Here is a 26,299-nt window from a genome sequence, read left to right as displayed (position 1 = left end):
ATAAGATACAAGCTGATATAATCGGGTATCATTTTTGCACATTTTTTTTAAAAAGGGCCACTAAATAAATAAATAAATAAAATTATTTTACAATAAATAAATAAATAAATACAAACAAACTAAAATAAAATACATGAATCAATTACATAATCCCCCTTTTGTTAAATTCAATCATTCTTTGTGAGAAAACATCATTTATTCATGTAAATTTAATGGAATAAAGCCATTTTAATTGATTCAATTAAACATCCATTAAGATTTTACATGTGACTCTGACGAGATTCATTTCTTAATGATTTTTTGTACTCACTTAGTAAAGCAAAATCCAACACTATAATTATGTACCCATCCTCACAAGCAAATGCTTTTTTTTTTTTTTTTTTACTAATTTATTGGTAACCCAATAATACGGAAATGGTTCTAAATCTAAAAAAACCCCCTGGAAAACAGAGCCATCAAATCTCCCTATTCTCATCTTGCACACACTTAATTCCAACATTTCCTTTCCTCATCAAGTTTCTTCAAAAAGTCCAAACCAAAATGTATGAACTTTAACTTTTAAGTGGAATGGACGCAAAAGATAAAGCTGCGAGAACATTTAAAAAAAAAAAAAAAAAAGTGAAAATAAATTAAATATCAAACATTATTGCATAAAATTGCTTAAAATGTCTCAGATAAACAAGAGAAAAGTCTTAGTAATTTAAAATAGTTCATTTTAAACCTCAGGGTCAAGAAGTAGCGTACTTCACAAACAAACTCTACTTGTTGTCCAATCAGCCTGCTAGCCCACAAATGCATTTCCATAAGTGTTGTAATTGCTGCAGTAACGAGGCTTTTGACCCCGAGTCTAGATAGCGACTAAATTAACAATCCACAAAAGCTGTCCTTTAAGCTTTTCCATTCCCGCCTGAGTCGGGTGCGCCTCGTGGCATTTCAAACACACCTCAGATCTGTTGAAACGTTTTATCATGAGGGTGAGCCGTGGTGACACGCGGGTGTAAATAAAGCTCAAACAAGCCCCTCTCCACCACCTAACGGGCTCTCCAACTAAAGGCCATCCGTATATTGTGGCAGGACTGTCATTTTATTACCCGAATCAATTCGGCAGGGCTCCAAAGTGACAGCAGAGGGATGTGGCCTTCGTTGGCCGGGGGTTATCTGACGTGCGCAGGCAGGGAAATACACAGCCTTCCTAATGAACTCAACTCTTACTAATAAAGCCTTTATTGCCGGGCCACGTATGAACTGATACCAGCATCGGACCTGTTCGCCTGCGTGCTCGTAAACTAATGAAAATGAGCTTTTTCTCACAATCGGTTTTTGCTTGGGAGGAAAAGGCAAATGCAATTAAGTGATTTAATAACACAAACGTCTCAACGCGACAAATCATCCGCAGAGAAACAACTTAAACAACATTTTTTATTAATCAAGACCTTAGAGGCAAAAACCCATTTATGGTGACCTTTAAAAAGGCAATGAGTGAGAGAAACGCACAGAGACAGATAACCACACAGTCTCGACACCCATGGATCGGGCCCTATGTATAAGGGTTTAGGGTCTACAGTGGGAGTGTGTATTTTGATCGAGAGGCTGAAAAAGAAGATGGCTCCATGAGGTGCGAACCTCTCGACTCTGTCTCTCTCTCTCTCTCACTAATGCTCCCCGCTCACATCTAGAAGTCAAGGCTGGAAGGGATAACAAATCACCTCTTCAGTTCCACACTTCTGAACCACTACTTCTTCATTTCGCTGCGGCAAAACCAAAGCACCGTTCCACCTTTAATGTCGACCCCCGCAATCTTGCCGAGAAGAAGAATTACAGATGAAGCTGGCTGCATTTTAAGATGGCATTTTAAAAAACATTCGGACCAACCGCAGGTAAAGAGGTTCACAGTGTGGCAGATTACGGAACGTAAAGTACTTGAATGCAGTGCTCATCTCTGGAGTGCTCTTTGATTCTCATAATGGAATCAATTGTGTTTCAAATGGCAGCTACAGCCAAAGGACTTCTACCCTTTACCCTGACTTTCTGTTGCAAGGGTCAGATGTGTCTACATTTACAGTACGATGATTGTTCTACCAAATACGTTAATGATTTTTAAATGTCTAGAGCTGAAAAACCTGAAGATCTTTATTTGAATGTCTACTTCTAAAAAATATGCCCAATGAATTAATTCACAAAAAAAAAGACAATTAGGCTACTGTACCTTTACACAACAGTTAAATAACTGCACAAATCTAATACAAATCAGTTGTTTTCTCTCTAGCTCTGTCAGGTAGAGTACTGCACAAACAATGCCAAGGTCATGGGTTATACTTGGGAACACACGTACTGAAATATTAAAGATAAAAATGTGAATAAATGCACCAGATGCTAAAAGTAAATGTGAACAACAAAAATCTTAAATGCAAAGTTTTGATTCAAATCAGAATGTGTGTTAACATTGGGCAAATTATCCAAGTCATAAATAACATTAAATGAAATTTGAAAAATTTAAGAAATTTAAAAACTAATAAAAATTAATAAAGTGTGTGTGTGTGTGTTAATTAACTAAAATAAATTTTCACTTAAAATCCCTTTCGTTTAAGTTGAAGTACTACAATAACTAAAACTGCAACTAAATAAAATTAAAGGGGTTATATGATGCTTTTTTAAAGATCATTATTTTGTGTGTTTGGTGTAACAGAATATGTTGACATGTTTTAATGTTCAAAAAACACATTATTTTTCAAATACTGTACATTATTGTAGGTGCTCTATGCCCTGCCTCTCTCAAATGTGTCGTTTTCTACAAAGCTCCTCCTTCCAACAAGCGCAGTCTGCTCTGATTGGCCAGCTGACACAGTTCATTGTGATTGGCCGAACACCACAAGCACGCGTCGGAAATGTAACGCCCCTTACCATAATCGCGAGCTTCAGCTTTCAAAGTAAATATAAAGACAGTTAATAATGTCCTTAATTTTACCATCAGTTCAAGTCTGAAAGGAGAACAGAGTCGTGTGACAGACACAGTGATGAAGCTGGTATGTATTTGCAGTATACAAGCCGCGGTTAAGACAGCTGACTCCACTTTGATGTGACCCTGTGTCTCTCTCTCTCTCTCTCTCTCTCACACACACACACGCACACACAACGCGTTACTCTACACTGCGCATAACTCCACATTTGAACAGTCAATAGCAAGTACTTAAACTAATAACAAAACATACTTACAGTCGCTGATTCAGAAGCGCCAGATTGTCATAGCAAAGTCGGAAATTACCCTTTTTTATTTTTATTTTTTAGAAATAGCGTTTGTGCACAGCCAGCCTCTTCTAGGTTCACAAAACGGTCGTCCATAAAATGCGTTGCATCAATTTGAACATTTAGGTTGTGCTGTTCTGTTGTAAACAAATATTAACCAATGATTCCTAATTGCATCTACTTCCGGAAGGCCAAATAAAGTGCTGTTGCTTTCGCATAGAAACACACAGCATCTCCCTGACATGGCTGCATCAACACTACTGCGGTTACTGAAACAACACCTTCTTTCTTTGCGCGCACATTTGGGCGGCATTACGCAAATATTTCCACATCGTCACGTTGACATGTGGGGGCATGTTTTAATGAGGCGTCTGGATCAGCCTTCTCTTTTAGATAGATATAAATCCTTTTGTGGGAGACTTTGAGCTTTTTAACTTTGCAGATCGTATACATGCACAAACAGCTACATAACACACTAAAAAAAAGGAAAACAAGAAATCACATCATATGACCCCTTTAATAAAATATAGATATAATGCGAAACAAAAACTAATTAAAACACAATATTTGATCTAAAATGAAAATGAAAAATCAAAATATTAATATCAAAGTACCAGTAACTTTAGTGGGACCAGTTCTTACTATTAACTAGTTGCTTATTAGCATGCCTCTTATTAACATATTGGCTGTTTATTAGTACTTATAAAGCACATATTATGCATAACCATATTCTACATCCCTAATCCTACCCAATACCTAAACTTTACAACTACCTTACTAACTATTAATAAGCAGCAAATTAGTAGTTTATTGAGGCAAAAGTCATAGTTGATGGTTTGTTAATGTGAGAATTGGACGTTAAAATAAAGTGACCAATAACACTGATATACAGTATATAGGTCTATGTATGTATCTGTATGAATTGGTAGCATTGACAATAAATAAAAAAATAGATGAAATGCATAGATGTTCTAAATTATATCATATTATACAAAATGTATGAATATAATTATATTTCATTACCATTATATTACATATTTTAATTATATAACAATATAATATATGAAAATAAATTATATCACAATAAAATATATGCCTGATTATATTTAAAGTTATGTGAAAAATCATTCTGAGCAGAAAATGTGAATTAGGCATTCGCAATGTGGCTTTGCAACCAACTGCTGCTAGAGCTAAGAAAAAAGGATGGAGAGCTTTTCCTGTTTCTTGTTCTGTCATCATTCCTTTACCATTTAGCTGAAGAAAGGATATAAAACGACGACATTAGAAGGAGCAAGAAAAATCCAAAGAGGACGACAGAAACCAGGTAGTGAGGGCGAGATAAGACAGCAGGTCCCACTAAAACCACGCACAGCATGTGTGTGTCAGAGAGAGAGAGAGAGAGAGAGAGGTGTGTGGCCTGGTGTTCCTGAGTGTGTGTGTGTGTGTGTGTGTCTGTGATTAAACAGGATTGTGTCTGGTCTCTGCGAGTCCCCGGGGAGCGGCTGGTCTCACGGCAGGCTGTCACTGAACACATTCTAAAGGCAAAGACTTGTTTAATCCCCGTGGCCCTGGTGCACCTCCCACTGTCTAAAGCTCTTTTCTCTGTCGCCACTCGCCTTCCTTCCATCGCTTTTGTTCTGAACTGCACAGCTCTCATTCTGTAGCAGCAGGTTACCGATCTGCAGCTTTTCTTCAACGCCTTAGATTTATAATAGGCCTATTTACAAGAGATACACAGCACACACAAAGGGGGTCTGCTGCCAGAACATAATTCTTTATCAGTCGATTTTATGAGCGAGACATTAGGCACTTTTACATGTATTTGAAACAAAGGGCTCCTGTGAAGAGACTGGGAGCTCTTTTATCTCATTTTCATCCTCAAATTCTGAACAGATGAAACAAATGTATGTGAACAAACTTTAACCAATTTTTAAAAAAAACACATACTAAAATTTCCAAGTGCTATCATATTATCATGCTTTTTTTGCACATTTACTATGGTAATACCATGCTTGTAATACCATTATCGTAGTACCACCATTATTTTGTACATTTGCCATTGTAATACAACATTTTTTGCACATGGTATCATATAATATTATAATTTTAACACCATGTCTTTGGTTATGATATCATAGTAATGCCATATATTTTGTACATTTACTAAGATATTATGTTTTGTATATTATCAGAGTAATAACATATTTGTACATTTATCATGGTAATACCATGTTTTTTCCCCCCACATGGTATCATAGTAACATCACATTTTTGCATATTTACCATAGTAATACTATGCATTTTGTACATTTATAATTGTAATACTGTGTGTGGATATGGTATTATAGTAATACCATGTTTTTTGTACATTTATGGTAATACCATGTTTTTACAGAGACAACACTAGGACAGTGAAAAATAATCTCTTTATACATATTTTAGATAAAATTTTAATAATAACAAAAATTCAATAAGTGAAAATACAAACAAATATGACAATTGTTGTCATATAGTATTCGATTGAGCTATAAAATGAATAGTGTTGGTAGAATTTGAGTATGTATTAATATCTCTGAGGGGTTCAATCATTAAATCACAACCAAGATGGTTAGAAGATGTACCATGTTATCATCATAACCATTATTAGCATAGCACTACCATTCTTCTTAGCATATCCAGGCTAAGATTCATGTAGATATACAGTATAGAGTATTTGGCAGTGTCTACATTTCTCATTCTATCATCATGCTCTCTGCTTTAACCTTTTAATTTTAATCCTGAGCAATAATTTCATGTTACTCATTCCGCCATGCAGTCAGAACACCATCATTTTTCATCTTTTACTTTCTCTTCAGCAAACATCAATTAACCCCCATTTTCCATGCCGCTAGAGTCTGCCTAGCAGGACTGTCCATTTAAAGATAAATTGAAAAGCAGATGCATTTATTAACTTAATTAGGTTTCCAAGAAGACACATACTGCCTTTGATTGCACCGTAATTCAATGAGAAATAGAAATGAAATGTTTGGGGAAACGTGAATGCACTCGCCAATTTCCAAAAATAATATTAACAAATCAATGCTGGGTAAGGTCTAACTCAACAGCACGGCTAAACGTGGCTTTTAGGAAATGAACGGGAGGAGCCACTGATGTGTGTGCGCAAGGTTTTTAGGATTTTTAGAGGAGGAAGGTTTTAAGGATTTAAAACTGTAGCTGACTTTCACCACTGCTGCTATCACGCTCTTTTGCATCTTCAAACAACATCCGCTTAGCTTTTATCTGTAATTAACAAAGCCAGGGAACAGATAAGTAGGGTTGTTCCGATTCCGATACTAGTATCGGAAATTCCACCGATACCACAAAAAATTCTGGCATCGGTATCGGCGAGTACTTGAACCCATGTACCGATCCGATACCATTTTCTTAAACGAGACCTATAGTTATGCGCGCTAGCTTTGCTTAACGCTGCAAAACGGAAATCAATTCTTCTTCGCTGCTCAGAATGCAAACACAGGAAGTTGTGCTGTGTTGCCACAAGCAACCACTATTTAGAGCAGCGAAGAAGAAATACAAACATGCTAGCCTAGCACATTGCCAGTAAATCACTCGCATATGTGACTAAATCTTCACCCTGGGCAACTAAATAATGTATAATATTAGCCACTGGCTAATAAATAATCAGATTTTACTCTCCAGTGTGTGAGTTGGAGGCTATATATAAGTTTAGCACAGATATATCGTCACTCTCGAACACTGACTGAGCGCTTCAGAGTTTCAGATCATCTGAATGAATGCACAGCGCACCTGTATTTGACGCACCGTAACCTCTAGTGTGAAGCGCACGACTCGCCGTCGCTTTGCTTTTTTTCTCACACGCAAAGAGAGAGAGAGGGAGGGAGAGAGAGTCTTACATGTAGCATGTCAATTCTGCATGGTATGTAAACAATGTTCTTTGCTGTATTTTCCTGTTAAAATAACAGCGTTCCTTTGTAATTCTTCAGCTTTTAAGAACTGCCGGGTTCTCCGGTAGTAGACGGAGCTAATGCGCAAACAACAATCTCATTGGCTGGCGCTCACCTTTTATCGTCCCTGTTTTGATTTCAGCAAATCAGTTTGAGCGAAAGCACACAACCTGATTAATATTCATGAACCCAGCAGCTCGTTAATCCTTAAGTGCGTTTTATATTGTTCTTAGTAGAGTTCATAGTATGATTATTATCAGTATTACTGATAGTTCCCCCCCATTTTTTACAGAAATGCTGAATGACCAAAAAAGCACCACCACCAGTCTTAAGTTCAGTTATGCTAAAGTTATATCATTTAATAATACTTGATTATCGTAATATATTCAAATTGCTTGACTGACTGATGTTAAGAGTGTACTTTCAGATATTTAAAAAGATGTGCCATTTTCCAAACATTATATATTATATGGTTTTGTTTACTCGCCAGACTATCTATCTGTCTATTTATCTATCTATCTATCTATCTATCTATCTATCTATCTATCTATCTATCTATCTATCTATCTATCTATCTATCTATCTATCTCACAGTATATGGTGAAGCACACCATAAAATAATTGTATCAATTCATACAGGGCTAGTAGTACATACAGCTGTATAACCAGATACACACCCAGGTATCGGATCAGTACTCGGTATCGGGCCGATACCCTGAGCCTAGGTATCGGAATCGGTATCGGGAAGGGAAAAAGGGTATCGGAACATCTCTACAGATAAGCCTGGTTAGAGTATTTGTAGGATATGCAGTGAAAAAATTTCTCTTTCTTTCTTTCTGGGAATGCTACAGAGAGAACGCAATTTTAAAGTATTGTTAATTTTTTATTTACATGTAATTACTATAGTAATAACATTAAATTATGCATAATTACAAGAAAGTAATCCTAAAATAAGTACTCAATTAATTAATTAATGAGTACTTAATATTTATTCAGTCAATTAATTATTTAATCAGTATCTATCTATCTATCTATCTATCTATCTATCTATCTATCTATCTATCTATCTATCTATCTATCTATCTATCTATCTATCATTATTTTATTAGCAAACAAGCTTGGGCAAGGAAAGAGTCAACTTTAATTAGAATAAAAATGTGTTGATATTGTCCAGTATTTAATATATAATCAATATTTCTCTTCAATTTGAGTTTCATCATGGATAGATTTTCTTTCTTGCTGCAAGTCATTCTGGGATTTTATTGCATCAAGATTTGTGATACTCCCTAAGACATAGGTGAAAATCAAGTACCCTAGAAAGAACCATAATTTTGCCGTCTACGTTTTGGAAATCATTGCAAGTGGCCATATAATGAAGTGCCTCAAAATGATGTCTAGGTAGGCGACTGACTAGATTTTAGATGGTCGATTGACGTGAGGCTCAAACATTAGCACCATCCATGCGCCATAATGCAGCTGGAATCCCGGGAGAATGTAAGGATACGATTGAAGCGGGTAGAGGGGGATTCTTGTTGACTCTCACCTTTGATGAAGAGGTGTCACATTCCTGACAGATCCATCCATAGCCGGTTTGTTTGGGCGACTTCTTCAGGGGAGGGTCCAGACAGCCGAAGTGGTAACAGAGCTGACACTCATCACACCTATGAGGAAAACAGGAAGCATATTAGCAGCGAGAATACATTAAAATGCAGCTGCGGTGCCTTCACGCACTCACACGCATGCAATCTGCTTATACTCTGCCAAGAGGCCAGTATGGCCCTAACCAGGCAGGTATGATAGATGGTGACAGAGCCATTTGCTGTCAGGTAACAGATGCTTAATAGATTCAAAACACATTGGCACACAACCTCTCACATGGCCTTGTACAGCCATCATAAAACACGCTGCTCGATTGGTCCTGCTGAAATGAGTTTCAGCTCATCCTGTCGATAAATCTCTATAGGATTTTTATTCCGGAGTCAAGGTGTCAAGAAAGACACTGAGATTCTGTCCTTAGTTATAGATCTGCTCAACCACCGTCTCCTGCTATCCGATTTTACATAAACCGTAAAAAACCTCCATCTTGCTTCGATTATTATGCTATTCTGCAGCCGTTCAAAGTGCTGCGCTGAATATTGTTAGTTAAAACAAAATGCAACATCCTCAGAAGAATTCAGGACCATTCCACATTAGTTTCAGAAAGCACTTCATTACACAATACAGTGATTAATTAAATTCATTAGAAATGATCCCATACACATATCTGAGGATCAGTATCTTGAGAGGTCCAAATTGCTCCAATGTTAGAAACATTTGGTAACAAAGTGATAAAAAAGTAATGTTTATTTATTTATCTATTATTTGCTGACTTGGAAGTTTCATGATAGGGAATTTTCTGCAACATTTTAACATTAACATCAACATGTTTTTTAAAGAAATTAACACTTTTGGTCTGCAACAACACAATTAATCAAAAGTGACAGTAGTAAATATATAAATTACTTTTATAATGTTATAAAAATTATATTTTAAATGCATGCTGTTCTTTTGAACTTTATATTCATCAAATAATCCAGAAAATATTAAGCAGCACAACTGTTTTCAGCACTGATAATAAGAAATGTTTCTTGAGCAGCAAATCTGCTTTGTCAATTACAGGAATAAATTACATTTTAAAATATTCTCGAATCAAATGAAAATAGTCATATTAAATTGTAATAATATTTCAAAAATGTTACCTTTTTTTCACAATATTACTGTATTTTTGATCAAATAAAAGCAGCATTGTTAATTACTAATACATTTTTTGTTCATAATGCAAATACATTATTCACAATGTACACAACTTAATGTTAAAATACATATTAGTATTTATAGATACTAATATAGTATATAGATAGTATAGATAGTATTTATATAGATATAATAAAAAGTTTTTGGTTTTTTTGATAGTTTATAAAAACTTTCCAAACAAAATAATATATTCAAGGTCCGTGGGCACAAATAAATGCATCTTTATTACTTTTTGAATAATTAACTGCCATAAATTAACATGCTAAAATGACAGCTGTTAAAACACATTAACTATATCTACATTCATAAGACTATTGTAAGAAACACACAGTGCATGAAGTTCAGCTCTCATTTAACATTCATAAGGTGTATCTTCTAAGGACCCACATGCCCTTCACCCTGCAGTCCATGCTCTCCTCTCCTTCCTGTCCATAATTAACTAATTACGTTGTAATCAATATAGTAGATTCTGATTTGGCAATGTAAATCAGATAAAGCCGATAAGAGCCGGGGAGGTCAATAGGCCCATTCCCCATCCTCGTCTCCATTACGGGACGGGGGCACGACGGTCTTATCAGCGAGCCCGCAGGATGAGGTGATAGAAAAAGACAGGGACAGATGCCATATTTTTATTCTGCCAGGTGAGCGAGCGGGAACATTGAGACTTTTGCGGAGGAAGGGTTGTTCTTGGTGTCACCGAACCCAATGCTGGGTGACATGGAAGCCCTTTTCAAACTCAGGCCCATCACAGACTTCAAATGCTAATTAAAGGACTGGACGGGTATGCGGCTCAGTGCTAATGAGCAGAGAGTCTCATGCCGAAGACACATGTACACCTTCTGTCAACACCGAAAGCCTATAATACAGCATATAATGGCTAACCCGATCACATTAATATAGTTTTCTGGTCATTAGTACCGCATATCATTGAGAGAACACAAAAAGGTCAAACGCACTCTTGATTTCTGCTTTATTAGCCTCATTTATTAAGGAAATGTGATGGCAGAAACACCAAAAACTTGCGCATATTGATGTTCAACGGGTTTACTTGCCATTAAGAGTCTGATTGAAGATCAAAAAGCCAACAATGACTCCTGCTGCTCATATCCACACAGCACATTTCACACTGTTTTTGATCAAGCAACCAAATAAACTTCTCAAGTCCTAAGGGTGCACTTCAAGGTGCCTTTGCAAAAGGGAATGAGCCGACTCTCACCTGTGGTTACCATGCCAACCCTGACAGAGCTGCTATAGGGCAGCCAAAGACAAAAGCATTCACAAATTCCCACTGGATCAAAACTACTGTAGTCTGGAACCTCCTAAGACATAATCGTAACCTATTGGTTTGACTCACTTACTACAATTCAAGCTGTTTTATTGTGTCACAATAAGGGATACAGAGAAGTCTAACTATTTAGAAGTGTAAAGATTATTTATATAGGTTCAGCAGAAAAACTATAGCCATGATTTTGAACATATATAATCACTGTTCAAAAGTTGGGGTCTGTACGATTTTATTTTATTTTTTAAAATAAGGACATTAATACTTTTTAAAAGTGTTCTTTGAACTTATTCAACAACAAAAAAGTTTCCACAAAAATATTAAGCAGCACAACTGTTTTCAACATAGATAATAATAAGAAATGGTTCTTAAGCACTAAATTAGCATATTAGAATGATTTATGAAGGATGTGAAAATTCAGATTTACAATTACAGGAATAAATTACATTTTCAAATATATTAAAAAAAGAAAACAGTTATTTCAAATGGCAATATTATTATTTCACAATATTACCATTTTCACTAGGTTTCTGATCAAATAAAGGTAGCCTAATTTCAGCTATTTTATTTAAATTGTATCTAATTTATGGGGCTTAATCCAGGTTTTTCTTGACAACCACTAGCAAAATTAATATGAAAAAATGTACATATCAATACCTAATCATTATTCAACTATTTAAATGTACATTCCAACTTAGCCTTATCCTGATAAAAGTGACAATATCAAAAACTAATTATTTAATTCAAATAGTCAGCAAAAAACCTCGACTAACATCATTAGTGGACACTGTGAAATTTTTTTGCCGCACTTTATTTTAAGGTCCAATTCTTGCTATTAACAAATCATTAACTATGACTTTTGTCTCAATAAACTCCTAATTTGCTGCTTATTAATAGTTAGTAAGGTAGTTGTTAAATTTAGGTATTTGGTGGGATTAGGAATATAGAATATGGTCATACAGAATATGTGCTTTATAAATACTAATAAACTGCCAATATGTTAATAATAGGCATGCTAATAAGCAACTAGTTAATAATGAGAATTAGTCCCTATACTTAAGCGTTACCAAAAATATAATGCTAAAAACACAAAACTGCCAGCTGCATGTATAGTTGTGTATGATTAAAGTGAATCACACTGACAATATATTTCTTATTCTGTTACATGAGAAAAATATAAAACGTGTTAATTTCCCTCAACAAACACAAACCTCATCTCTTTATTAAACATAAGACTGTAGCAGCAGTCGATTCACAAGCTCATTTAAACGGTGCATACTGCTTGTGCCTCAGCATGCACGGTTTCTTCCTGTTTCTAATCCATATATTTATTGTGACAGAGCAATGAGAAAATGGCTTGCCCTCGGCGACAAACTGTCAACTCGAAGCTGCCTCCATTATATGATCCTCCTCTGAAGAGAGAGAGTGGGTAAAGGGAAAAAAAATCCTGTTACGGAAAGATTCCCAGAATTTTGCTTATATCCCATTATACCTTGCAATAACGGCTGCCTTTCACTCATTAGTGGAATAGTTAACGAGAACAAATGCCCTTCTGTTTTATTATTTTGTCCATAAAAGAGCTGTTAAATGAGCCAGACAGCTAACATGAACCGGTCTTGCATGAGACTGTATGAAGCATTTGTGTTTTAAGCATAGTATAGCTAATATTTGAATCAAGATCATCTAATGATATATTCTAATCAAGATCAAGTAAAGCATTGTTATACCTATTAAAGGTATATTTAGGGTGGAAATATGTATTAGTGGCATAATGTTGATTGCCACAAGAAGTAATTTTGACTCATCCGTCATTAAACAAAATCTATATGCTTTATATATATATATATATTTTATATTTCTAGAATATTTCTGTATAAATATGACCCAAAACATTATCAGATTTTCATATAAGTCCTGAAAGTAGACAAAGAGAACCGAATCAAACAGGTGAGAGAAAAATATTTTCTTTGTCATTTATTTATTGAGAAAAACGATCCAGTGTTACATATCTGTGCGTTGCAAAAGTATGTGAATCTTTGCTTTCAGTATTTGTGTGAACCCCTTTTGCTGTAGTAACTGAAGGTAAAGTTTCTTGTAAATGCTGATCAGTCCTGCACAATAACATGTAGGAGTTAAGATTGGGATAAGATTCTTAAGCTGGAATGCAGTGTGTTCTTTTCTCCGAACATAATAGCTTCTCATTTAAACCAATAAGTTATATTTTGGTTTCATCCATCCATTAAACCTTTCTCCAATAGTCCTCTGGCTTGTCCACATGATCTTTAGCAAGCAATTTTCTTTTTGGAGAACAGTGGCTTTCTTCTTGCAACTCTGCCATGCACACCATGGTTGCTCAGTGTTCTCCTGATGGTGGGCTCATGAATATTAACATTAGCCAATGTGAAAAAGGCCTTTAGTTGCTTAGAAGTTACCCTGGGAATTTGTACAACCTCGCAGACTATTACACGTTCTGGTTTGGAGTGATCTTTGTTGGTCGACCACTTCTTGAGAAGGTAACAGTGGTCTTGAATTTCTCAACCAAGACTCAACTATTTTCTGCAATTCTCCAGCTGTGGTCCTTAGAGAGTCTTTAGCCATTCAAACTCTCCTTCTCACCATGCATTAGGATGATATAGACACATGTCCTCTTCCAGGCAGTTTCGTAACGTTTTATGTTGATTGTAAATTCTTAATTATTGCACTGATGGTGGAAATGGGAATTTTCACTGCTCCAGCTCTTTTCTTAAAGCCACTTCACTAATTTGTGAAGCTCAATTATCCTTTGCTGCACATCAGAAATATATTCTTTGGTTTTTCTCATTGTGATGGATGATTAAGTTAAATTTGGGCTTTGTTTTCTCTCCTATTTATATTTCTGTGAAACAGGAAGCCATGGCTGAATAATGTCATGTTCATAATCACCCTGGAGTGCTCAAAATTTTGAATATGAATGGGAATATACTTCAGAGATATTTTACTCATAAGAATTTTTAGGGGTGCCAATAATTGTGTCCAACGTGTATTTGAGAAAAACATTTATTTCATAATGATATTTCCTCCCATTTAAAATTCTTATTATCCAATGAAAGGTTCGATTTTTTATTTATTTTTTAAAAATAATAGATCAAAAGGATTAACAATGCAGATTAATTTTCACAGCCTTCTTTGATCATATTTACCAAGGGTGCCGATGTTTTTGGCCATTATAAATATAGAATATGTGTATATATATATATATATATATATATATATGTGTGTGTGTGTGTGTGTGTGTGTATACAACAGTGAATTTGTTTCTGTTTATATAACACAGAACATGTTATTACTGTTTTCATATTGTGACTGCACTATTGAGTATTTCTTTTGGACTGGTCCCATTCACTTCCATTGTAAGTGTCTTCTTGTAACCCAGATTTCTTTTTTTTTTTTTTAAAGCAAAGGAGGGTCATTAATTTTGGTGCTAATAAACTGTATGCCACAAATGCTGCTCATTTTGCTTAACTTGTATTGAACCCAGAATAATTCTTTAAAGAAAATCATTAAAGCAACACAAGTATCAATTATCCCGAAAGTTCAATTTACTGCAATATTATCAAGGTGAAATAACAAACGTGAGAAAGACAATGAAATCACAAAGCAGGATGACAACTACAATTACAAACGTAACCTCAAGTGCACATTCTTTTGTCTGAGCAGATGTGAGGACAGGTTACGAGTACAAACACACACAGCGGTGCGCTCAAACACACACACATATAAAGAGGCTGAGCAGGCATATCTGCACAGGAAAGGGGAATTTAAATCACCTCCAGGCTTCCTCGTGAAAAGAAGACAAATGACCAGGAGTGCGTGTGCGCTGCACTAATGAGCACGTGGCTATTGTTGCACACAGTTGCTGATTGATTTTATATGAATCCTTCGCTCTGGCAAATAAAGAAAGAGTGAGAGACTCCTCTGGCTTCCTGTGGGGAAAGTTTAGGACCTGCGGCAGCCACAGGAGGCTTGCGTTTTATTAGCAGAGCACGCCCCGTTTCGCCATTTACTTCTTTAATTACTTTGCCTTAATGAACCTTTTGTAGCATTTGTTGTGTATCACGGTTTAACATCTTTGAATTAAAACACTGCTCAGTGATGCAGACCCAAGCAGACAGACGGGCCGATGATTATGCTTAATTGGAATTCAAATTGACAATGGCCAATCATCATAGGCGGTTCAACAGGAAGTAACCTTTCAAAATGAATACATATACTTTTAATTTCTCTTTCATTGCAGCAGAATAAAGAAATTAAATAGTATGTCTTTCTACTGACTACTGAGAACAAATCTTCTTCATTGAAATACTATATAATATATATCACTTTTTTGTGTTTTGGTTTCAATGCTTTCTGAATTGCTACATTTTGTGATGACATCTCGTTCTAGTGAGAAACTGTTTGATAGTAGGTCTCAACTGGAGACTCGTAACCTGAAATTCAATTGCAGTTTTCTTCTGATGCATCAAGAACAGCAGGCACACAACTATACAAAAATGAAAATAATAAAATGCAACAATTCATATAATCATGTACAGTTAAGATACCAAAGTTTATAGGCTTAGAGAGAGGGACATTAATTCCCATAACAATTATTTAAAAATAAAGAAATTTCAGTCCCACTTTATATTAGGTGGCCTTAACTACTATGTACTTACATTTAAAATAATCATTTGGTACAATGCACTTATTGTGTACATACATGTTTTTACATTGTACTTATATTTTAAAAATACCTATATGTAATTACATCTGTAATTAATTTATGTAACTACATTCATAATTACACTGTTGACCCATCCCTTACACCACCCTTAAACCTACCCATACCACCAAACCTGTCCCTAACCTTACCCGTATCCCACCTCAATAGCAGTAAGTGTTTTGCAATACAGTATGAACACAATAAGTACATTGTACTTATTTTTTGATGTAAGTACATAGTAGTTAAGGCCACCTAATATATTACATGCACACTACTATTAATACTTTTATTCTGAAAGGATGCATTAAACTGATCAAACTGACAGTATACAGACTTCAATGTCTGTCTTTGAATAAAGACAGAACGTAAAGACTTCAAAAAAAAAAAAAAAAAAAAATTATATATATATATATATATATATATATATATATATATATATTTCAAATAAATATTGTTCTTTTGAACTTCCTACTCAAAGAATCCTGAAAAAAAAATTATCCTGGTTTCCACAAAATATTAAGCAGCACAACTGTTTTTAACGTTGATTAAAAAAAAAAAAAAAGTTTCTTAAGGCAGCAAATCAGCATATTAGGATGCTTCCTGAAGATCATTTGACAGTAAAGTAATGGCTGCTGAAAATTCAGCTTTGCCATCGCATCAATAAACTACATTTTAAACTCTAATTTAAAACAGTTAAATAAAAACTGTCTAAATAAAAAGTTATTATAAATTGTAATACTATTTTACAATATTCACTATGTTTCTGATCAAATAAACTAAGCCTTGGTGACCATAAGCAACTTTAAAAAACACACAAAAAATAAATAAATACAAACCCAAACCTAACACCGGTAGTGTTTTATATGTCCAGTTCAACCTCATGTTAATAATTTTACAAATTGCTGGGTCCATGCAGTTCATAGTAACGTTAATAGCCTACAATTCAATGCCTGATTTTAAAGAAGCTATTGCTTACTTTATATAATAAACAGAAGCGGCACTGTGTTGGTTTGCCACTTGATGTTCAGTATACAATCTGCAGCAAAGCCAGTGGAGAACCACTGATTTGTAAGAACGGAGTGGATATGCTCTCATAATAGAAAGCCAGCATGATTCTTCTCCAATAGGGAAGTGATCAAACTCTATAATGTACTTCTGAAAGAAAGACTTGTTCTCGACTAATAACAAAGCACCGCTCCACCAGCATATGAGAGAAGTTTCTGAAGAGTTTCTGCGCCGCGAGGTGACGCGTCATCCTCATTCCCACAACACGCAGGCGCCAACTTCTATCTGCTCTACACACTGCCCTTCTGGACCCCGTCACAAAGTCCTTGATGTTATCAAAGCAATTTGGGTCCGCTTTAATCATTGGGAAAATTGAGCTGCTCGTTTCTCTCCTCCCCTCCAACTCTCTCCTCCGATCTCGGACGGAATCCAATCACTCATAAGAGAGTCTATTGATTGATGTAATCTTATTGGGATGTGAGGTGAGGGGAAAAACACGATTGATTGCTTTTGTCTGTGACACATGTTGCTCTCGGCTAGCGATGCGTATCCTCTTTCATCTACTGTTTAATCTCTAAGAGGAGTTCTTAGAGACCCCCTGGCACGCTCAGCCTCCCCGTCGTCTCGCTGGTTTCTCGGTGCAGGGTGAAAGCCCGGTGGCTCTCTTGCTTGATCTCTTCACATCCTACCACTTAGAACTCTATTTCGGCCCAACGCTCCTTTTAAAGGCTGATCCGGTCAGCCAGGTTCAGGGCAGGGGCCTTCGTCTACACAGCCCGCTGATTGGAGAGATAACACATGACAACTCCCTTTAATCAAAGCATGTTTTAATACCATAATGTACGATTCTAAATCTCCCTGGATAAAGCAAAGAGGATATATTTAAGTTAAATTGGCTCCCGGCTGCAGTTTTACAGATCGTTATTACTGCAATCATCTTGCATTTTAAAGAGACACGGGCAATCGCCAACATCAGAATAATTCTTGGAACATTTAGGCTCGATTGGAAATTTCGAGAAGAGATAGCAGAGGGGCACAACAGAAAAATCACTCTGGAGATTTATATCGGTCCTCATTAAATGATAATGTGGCCTTGTTTGAGAGGATCAGTATAAATTGATCAGTCCTGAACTACAGACATTCAGCAAAAGATTGAATAAAAGAAGGATAAAATAGAAATGGTTACATATACCAAGTCTAAAACAGAATAGCTGTTGCTATTTATTTTTTGAGAAAATAAACTAACAGAGTGTTTTTTTGTTTGTTTTTAAGTTAAGAGTATATACTACTATAAAATAAATCTTACTGACACCAAAATTTTGAAATTTATTTATTAGTCTTTTTTTAATAAACTAAAGTGTTATGTATTTATTTATTTAAAGAAATTAACACTTTTATTCAGCAAGAATGCACTGAACTGATCAAAAGTGATGGTAAAGTATGATTTCTGAAAGATCATGGGATGGATCAGGATTGAATTATAAAAAAATAAATTTTTAAAATGTATTCAAATGAAAGTGTTATTTTAAATTGCAATATTTTACAATAACACTTTTACTGTATTTTGATCAAATAAATGCAGCTCCTAGGTGAGCATAAGAGATGTCTTTAAAAACATTTTTAAAATCATTGAAACATTTTTAAATGGCAGTTTATATTATAAAAAAGTAAAATGCACTATAGTAGAATAAAAAACAACAACATGGAAACAACCTCAAAGAGCCCACCTCTGAGTCTGATATTCTGGTCCCTAGATATGGCTTGGGTCATTCCATCAGCCTCTATGGGAATATTTTATTTTTTTGTCATTCTCTAGGGAAAGTAGGAAGTCTGATTGCAGAGAAGAGTAATAGCACACCCTTTGTAACAAGCTGCATGATTTTAGATATCACGTCCACACAAATGATGCTGGATGCACATCTTGTTCAAAAGTATGAAGCATGGTAATACTCGCCTTCAAACACCTTCAGGATCTAACAAAATGTCATTCGAGGACATCTAGAACTAGTTGAAAAAACAAAGTGCAAAACAAGGCAACAAACAAGAATCGTCACACTACTCCTGATAAGCTACAGCTAAAACACCCCTTTAATACCAAAATAAAGACAGGATTACTTCCTAAATGTTTGAACATTGTAATTAAAGGTTTTATGCTAAGGGATTAATCTGCATGGTAATTTTGACTGGCCCTTTTGTGGATTAACTTCCTGCGAACGAGAGCAATTTCCACAGTGACCCCACAAAAACGCTTGGGTGGCAGAAACGCAAATCTCTTGAACAATAGCGATGCGTTTAATAGTAGCTACAGATGCTTGCGCACCAAAACACTAAGCAAACCTCAAGACATCTGAACGGCTGCATTGTCTTGTCCATGTACGGACCAGAAGATTGCATATTATAATTTTGATAGAGCGATAAATTGGCTATTTCTTGGATTTACTCTGATCCAAAGTGTTATACACAAGACTCGTACTGCAACTGTTTAGTTCTTGGGCCTGCTACTTTCACCCATATGGATGGTACAAACGCAGCAAATTTATCACTTGGGTCCAGCGTAATTACTTGGGGAGCCACCACGTGACAGGGATCAATATGGCACAAGACACTCGGCCATTGACTGCCGGCCATGACAAAGTGCCCCCGTGGCTTTTTGTGAATCCCTTCTATTGAGGGAGCAGATTATCAGCCTTTGTGAGCCTCCTCCTTTTTGATTTACTGTTGAGGTGGGAATGGTATTATTAAGAGGCCTTTGTTTTACAAGGAGGAGAGGCAATGAATGGGCTTATAGCTGAAGCTGCAGTGGCCGGCCGATGCACTGACAAAGTAACTCCTCTTTATTATCTCATTACCACATGGCTCACTCATTCATTTAGTCTGGTACTCAAAGCCAGGATGGCCGTCGGGGATGCTAACTTCGAGCGACACCAGCCACCTGAGGGACGCAGTGTGTTTCTCCGAGTAGACAGCAGGGGGCCATGATGTGTCAACTTTTGCACAGTATTGCCTCTAACAGCTGATGGGGGGTCAGTTTGGACGTTTGAATGATGCTGGTTGAGGTTAAAAGAAACATTCCAGGTTCGGTGCAAGTTGAGCTCAACAGCACATGTGATATGATGTTGATTACCACAAAAAATCATTTCCATTTGTCTCTTTTTCTTCAAAATCCAGGTTACAATGTATGTAAAATGAGACAATTTGTAACCATTAAAATACTCACAGTTTCAATAGTATAGCCGTAAAGATGTAAACAATACACGTTAACATGATTTTAGAGTGTAAAAAATGCTTAACTAAGTTTTATAGCTCACATAATATGAAAGTTTTAACATAAGAATTCATGCAAGTGCTTTTATGAAATTGCAAGATTCACATTTCTGCTTTTAAATCCTCCAAAACAATGTCCCTATTTACATCCAGTTTAAGTACATCACATAGACTTTCATTTTTGCCTTTTTTCAGATAGTCAGGGGTCAAATCAACTTTTTTTTTTTTTTTTTTGGCAATAAACGTTGATTTACCTTAACTCGTAATAAATGACCATTTAAAATAAATATTAATAAAACAACACATTTTACGAAAATATATGAAATGTTAATTTGAAAATGAATACGTTTAAAAAAAAGTTTGAATTTCATTAACAAAATTGAAAATAAACAAATACATTAATTAGAATAATAGCAGATTCTGTTCTATATTATAGTATTTTAAATGAAAATATTCATTTGAAAATTGATGCATTTGAAAAAAAAGTCTGAATTTCATTTACAAAAACTGAAAACAACAAATCCGAATAATAGCAGATTCTGTTCTGTATTATAGTATTTTACAGTATATTAAACCCACATTATTCCTATAAAGCATGTAAATGGTGTTGATAGTGGATTTGGAAGGGAAGTTTGGCTGTTTTTACCACAGCGTCCTACAGCACCTCAGCTCTGGATCAATTCCAGGCAGTCTGCTTTGGCAGCAATGCAGTTCACCGGCTTCTACCATGCTTTTGCTAATTAGTTAGGCACCTCTGGGCTGCGCAAGTCATCTAGCAAATGCACAAAGAGGGGGAGGCGCTCGATTCTGAAGACCAGCGGTGCACAAATACACTGCAGTGAACTGGCTAGGATAAAAGACACTGTAGAAGCTGTAGCGTAATAGATTTTAGCTGCTTGGCCACTCTTCCCACACTCTGCAGCCCTGCCGCTTGGGTTTTCTGTTTTAATAGTGGTTGGGAGTGCAAAGGGAAAAAAAAAAAAAAGAGGTGAAGTCAGCAAAAACAAAATGCCGCCATTAAATCATCTCCCTGAATCCCGTGTCAGGTCTGTAATAGGAAAGGCGCTCATCATCGGAAAGGTTACTGCTCTTCCAGAACACCCTCCTCCCCCGTTTTTCTGCTCCCTGGGTTCAGACCAGAACCGTTCGTCCCGCTGGGCCCATCGTACCAGACCACTGGACTGAGTATGAGGAATTGGGGTGCTCAGGTTTTGGTCATGCCAAACTGATTCTATCTTTCCGGTCCACAATAAGAGGCTCAGAGCTTTGGTGGGACGGGGCCACAGAGATGCAGCTTGTTCCCGCCACCGTCACCACTGTTGTATAAGCACAAATGCCATTCGCTTACTAGCAGACACACTGGGCTTTTTGTTATGCCGCTAACTAGATTTTCCCATGAAAGCCTCTCCTCTCTCTCCCTTCCTCTCGCTCTTTGTAGAGCTGGCTTGGCACGGGGACGAGAGAGACGGCTGGTGGAAAAGAGGGAGAGAGACAGGAAGAGTGCGCAAGTGTGAGCAGATGAGATGTGCTAAATGGGAAAACGGCGATAAAGAGAAGGAAAAACATCAGGTGAAAACAGCAGGAGAGAGAGTATTACACTAACTGAGATGTGTTATAGCCACCTTATGTCTGCCGGGGATCTTTTTCCATTTACGATCAAGGCTATGGGCCATTCAAAGTCTGTTCACTGACTGTCTTTGTATGCACACTGCACAGAAATGGCAGAAGCTGACTGAAATTGACAGTCCTAATTGGCGGCTGACCAAAAAGGGTTTTTGAAGGCTGATACAATATCTTAAAAGAGCAGAATGGCCAATATAAAGCTGGTGCATCACAATTTAAAGTAAATACAACATTGTAACATGTGCTTCTCTGCATTTATTTTCTTCTCTAATTTGTTTCCCAATCTAGATTTTTAATTTTAAAAAAAGAATTGAATGAACATCGTTGGCTCTGTGATTGTAAATGTGTAAAAAATAAAAATAAAAAATTCAAATGGAATCAAGGAACTGAAATTGGTGAAAAACACAAATTAAGACCGAGGTAAACTGTGAACTCTGGTAAATCTGTGCTTCCAATACTAATGAGCCAAACAGGAAAAATTTACTAGATGAAAAAAAAAAAAAAAATATATATATATATATATATATATATATATATATATATATATATATATAAAAATAAAAATAAAATAAATAAAAAAAATACCGGACAATTTATCAGCCTGGCTTATCACATTTACCATGACACAGAAAACAAAACAAACTCTGACTGGTCAGTTTACTTGTCATTGTCATGACGTTTTTCTCCTATTTCTTCAATTACTATTGTGATGATATGCAAGTTGGCATGCAATGGAAAATGGAAATTGAGGTCATTTATTTCTCCTATTGCTATTGTGATGATATCCAAGTGAAATGAGAAAAAAAAAAAAAAAGTAGGGTTGATTTTGTTCAACAGGGATTACATGGATCACTGCTGGATGGGAAGGATTATTGCCCAGCCCTCATATGTCATCAGAGAAGAGATGCTGACGCAAAGGGAAGGGGAAATTCATGTTTTTGATTGAAATTACAAGGCCACGTGAAGCCAAAAAAAATCCACTTTTTATTTCATGGTGACTTTAAATATTAATTTTCTGTCTAAGCACAGTTCTGGTCAGAATCAGCTGCAGACTGGACCAGCAGAACCAGACACACCTCTAGTGATAAACAACAGACAACCTGCACAATCCGTTAGCTGGACCAACTGAGACTCATTCATCATGATGGCAATGAGGTGAAAAAGTCAAAAGTTTATTAAGGCTTGCATGATGCAATGCCTCTGTCCCAAGACCACTCGCGCGAAATGACGCATGGTAACAAAATCACAGCATATACACAGAACACAAACACTCACGAATGCAATGCCATAATCTCAGCTCAAGTCACATTAACACATAAAATATATGGAATATCTAACAAATAAATTACCATGTCAGATATTTACATTAAATAAATGCATCAAGTACAAAAAAAAAAAAAAAATTCAAGTACAAATAAACTTTTCAATTCCAAAACATTTGGAGCAAAAAAACTAAACTGCAGCACGGCTCATGCCAGAAAGAGCTCAATACTTCGCTAAACTGACATCACATGACTTAACAGGCAACCTGTAATCTAAAAGGCTCCATCTTGCAGCATTATCTCGGCAAAGCAGATGCAGTATGTGCCCCGACAAACACTTACACACATAGTATGCTGTGAGCTAGGTAAGACAGCTGTAGAAGAGAGAGATAAAGCTGTGGCTGAAGATACAGTGGGGTGAGAGGTTAAAGGGCAGCTGAAGTCATCCAGAGAGGGAAAGATGTGTAAATCCCAGGGAAGGAAGTGTTGTGAGTAAGCAGTTTGAGAAGGCATGAGGCTGTTCCCAATGGCATAAAGGCAGACGCCACAGGATACCGTCAAAGTATAGGCCCTCATGTCACCTGTAAGCCATCCTGCTAGGAATTAGGTAGCTACAACTGTCAATAGTGCAATACACTGCGATACAAGTGAATGGGATACAGGGTTTGGGAGCAAAGCACTTTTCAGTGTGTTAGGATTTTGTTTTGCCATTGCAAAGCATAAAACAGGATGACAGTCAAAGCAGATGCAAGCTAAAATACCAATACAGCCAACGTTCACAACTAATTACTGTAACTTCGGAGTTTTAGCATTCTATGACTCAATTATTGGGCGAATCTCCTATCAAGAACATTTGTAGGTCACATTTCACCCCAAATTATTAAAGCAAAAATAATGAAGCATGTTGATTATATATATATATATATTTTTTATATTGTGACACTTTTCATTGTAAAGCATTCACATAACAAAAAGTAAAAAAAGAAATTAAAAATTATAGTATTGCATACTGTATCACAATAATGGTTTATCAAATGAGAATTCAAAAAATAAAAAACCATTATGGTAATCAGTTTTGGGATGTAAAAAGTACTTAAATATCATAAAAATAATGTAAAAATATAAAAATGGTGAAATATAACCAGATATGTTTTTGTGAGATTCACACTATCACTGATACGATACTAAGGACACAACTATAAGTTTAAGTACGGATATTATCAGTTTGAGCTATATTATGCTACCACAACTAGTAAAAAAAAAAAAAAAACACTTTATAAAAAAAAATAAAAAAAAAAAAGATTCTACTGATTCTATCTAACCGCTTTTAACCATATAATTCACACATCACAGGCAAAACAGAGCAGAGTCAAGAAACAAAAGCATTAAAAGCATTCATAATAAAAGCAAGACAGAAGACACAATTAGCTTTCAGAAGCACATTTGACTCAATCAGCACAGCTGATCGGGTGAGATGTGCTCTGTTTTAGAGTCAGTGTAAAAGCGAGAGAGAAAAAGAAAGTCCAGAAGGGCATAAAGAGAAGGCCAGATGACAGCAAATCGCTTGCAAAGATGGTGAAACGGCCCAGAATCTGGCTTAATCCACAGAGCAAAAGGCCCAAAACCAGCGTCACTGTTCATGTATTCCACAAGTACGACGCTATGTGACTCCAAACTGGCTAACTGAGTATTCTGTCCATATAAAGTCCGTTTATAGTGTCCAATGAGGGTTGATCTCCCCCTCCCAGTGCAAACTGAATCAATTTTATGTTAGTCCACATACGATAGTCTTTTCGTCTTTCAGAAAATTTTCGCCGGACCGTCGTTTAACCATGATCAAGTCCATGGCACGGTCCGCTTTGGGCAGAAGGGACGGTCGAAGGTGGCGGTCAGAGGCGGCTCCTCCCCGACCCCAACGCCGCTCTTCAAACGAGTTAATTTCCCTCTCTCTTTCTCCCTGTCTCTCTCTCATCTGTCCTTTTCTAGGGGAGGAGGTGGTGCCCGGCTCTCACAACCTGTTCAATGCAAAGATAGAAAGAGTCAGGGCAACACACCTCACACCACAGCTGAGGCCAAACGGCAGCAAACCCGAACTAGCCGCAAAACATTACATATCTCCTAAAAGCATTTGAAGTACTTGTAACCTGATGAGCCATTTTCCAATTACCCAAAAACAGCTTTATGTCAGATTGTGATGTGACGGAAGTGGCAACTGTTTGGCACTTCTATTATGTCAGTGTCAATTAAAAGTCTCTTAGTCATGCTTGCGTATATTTTAGCAAAAACATAACGAGGTTATGCCATTGAAAAGCATGACGAGGAGGTGTTAAAGGAAGGAAAAAGACAGGATAATTGATCTGGATCTGACGCTTACGTTAAAATAATCCTGTTCAAAGGAACAGCAACTTCATACCGGAGGCCAAGTGGTGACAGTAAATCAGACAGCTCATTACTGCCAAACCAAGTGAGCAAATACATGTGGCAGCCAAATAGAGAAGGCCCTGTGGAGCCAGCGCTACCTCCCACTCACATATGCATGGCAGAGTCCTTATAACGAAGCCTGAACTTTAATCACTAGGCAAATATAACCCCCACCTCCCCCCCGCCAGAGCAAACACGCTCTCGCACGCGCAGATGCTTCAGAGACGCGCATCGCACAGGCTTTACCCACCTCACTAGGTTTTCATTGTCGCCAGGGCCCTTGCAGGTGGTGCACTCGGTCCGCGTGTCATCGGCTTTGGGCTTTTTCTGCAGAGTCGACTGCCTCTGTCTGCGCTCCCGCGGCGAAGGTTCCTATGGAAACGCAAGCTATTAGAGGCGACCGCCGTGTGTGTTTGAATGAAGCTGGTGAGTGGAGAGGCTGAGATTGCTGTGTAAACATACACAAGCTGTCTTCCTTCATCACGCTCTCTAAATATTAGAGGTAGATGAGGGAGATAGACAGTCTTAAAGGAGTGCGGGGTGAGGAAGGGAGAGCTCACCTCGATCTTCTCCTCCTCGCAGATGGACGTTCTCTTCCTCTTCTGGCCTCTGGTTCTCTGGTCAAAGGGAAAATGAGATTCGGTCATAATACAGAATGTCGAACTTTTCAAAACCGTTCTAATATCAGGTTACTGTTTTTAAGACG

At 36.7% G+C, this 26,299-nt stretch overlaps 1 protein-coding gene across 2 annotated transcripts in view; it reads right to left on the bottom strand.

Annotated features, from left to right (window-relative positions):
* Positions 1–26,299, bottom strand: part of phf14 (PHD finger protein 14) — an 87,925-nt gene that overhangs the window by 12,813 nt on the left and 48,813 nt on the right. The window contains exons 15-17 of one of the 2 annotated variants that reach the window (XM_058753927.1): positions 26,154–26,210; positions 25,844–25,965; positions 8,749–8,866 (exon numbers count right to left, since the gene is read on the bottom strand). In XM_058753927.1, coding sequence (XP_058609910.1) covers positions 8,749–8,866; positions 25,844–25,965; positions 26,154–26,210 — 297 coding nt within the window. Of the gene's footprint in view, positions 1–8,748; positions 8,867–24,305; positions 25,188–25,843; positions 25,966–26,153; positions 26,211–26,299 lie in introns of those variants that run through there. The other variant, XM_058753928.1, reaches the window with a different exon arrangement.

The sequence above is a fragment of the Onychostoma macrolepis genome, chromosome 19 (genome assembly GCF_012432095.1).
Source record: "Onychostoma macrolepis isolate SWU-2019 chromosome 19, ASM1243209v1, whole genome shotgun sequence".
In the NCBI taxonomy this organism is placed as follows: domain Eukaryota; kingdom Metazoa; phylum Chordata; class Actinopteri; order Cypriniformes; family Cyprinidae; genus Onychostoma; species Onychostoma macrolepis.
The sequence above is the reverse complement of the archived record's forward strand: the minus strand, read 5'-3'. Positions and strand labels throughout refer to the sequence as shown.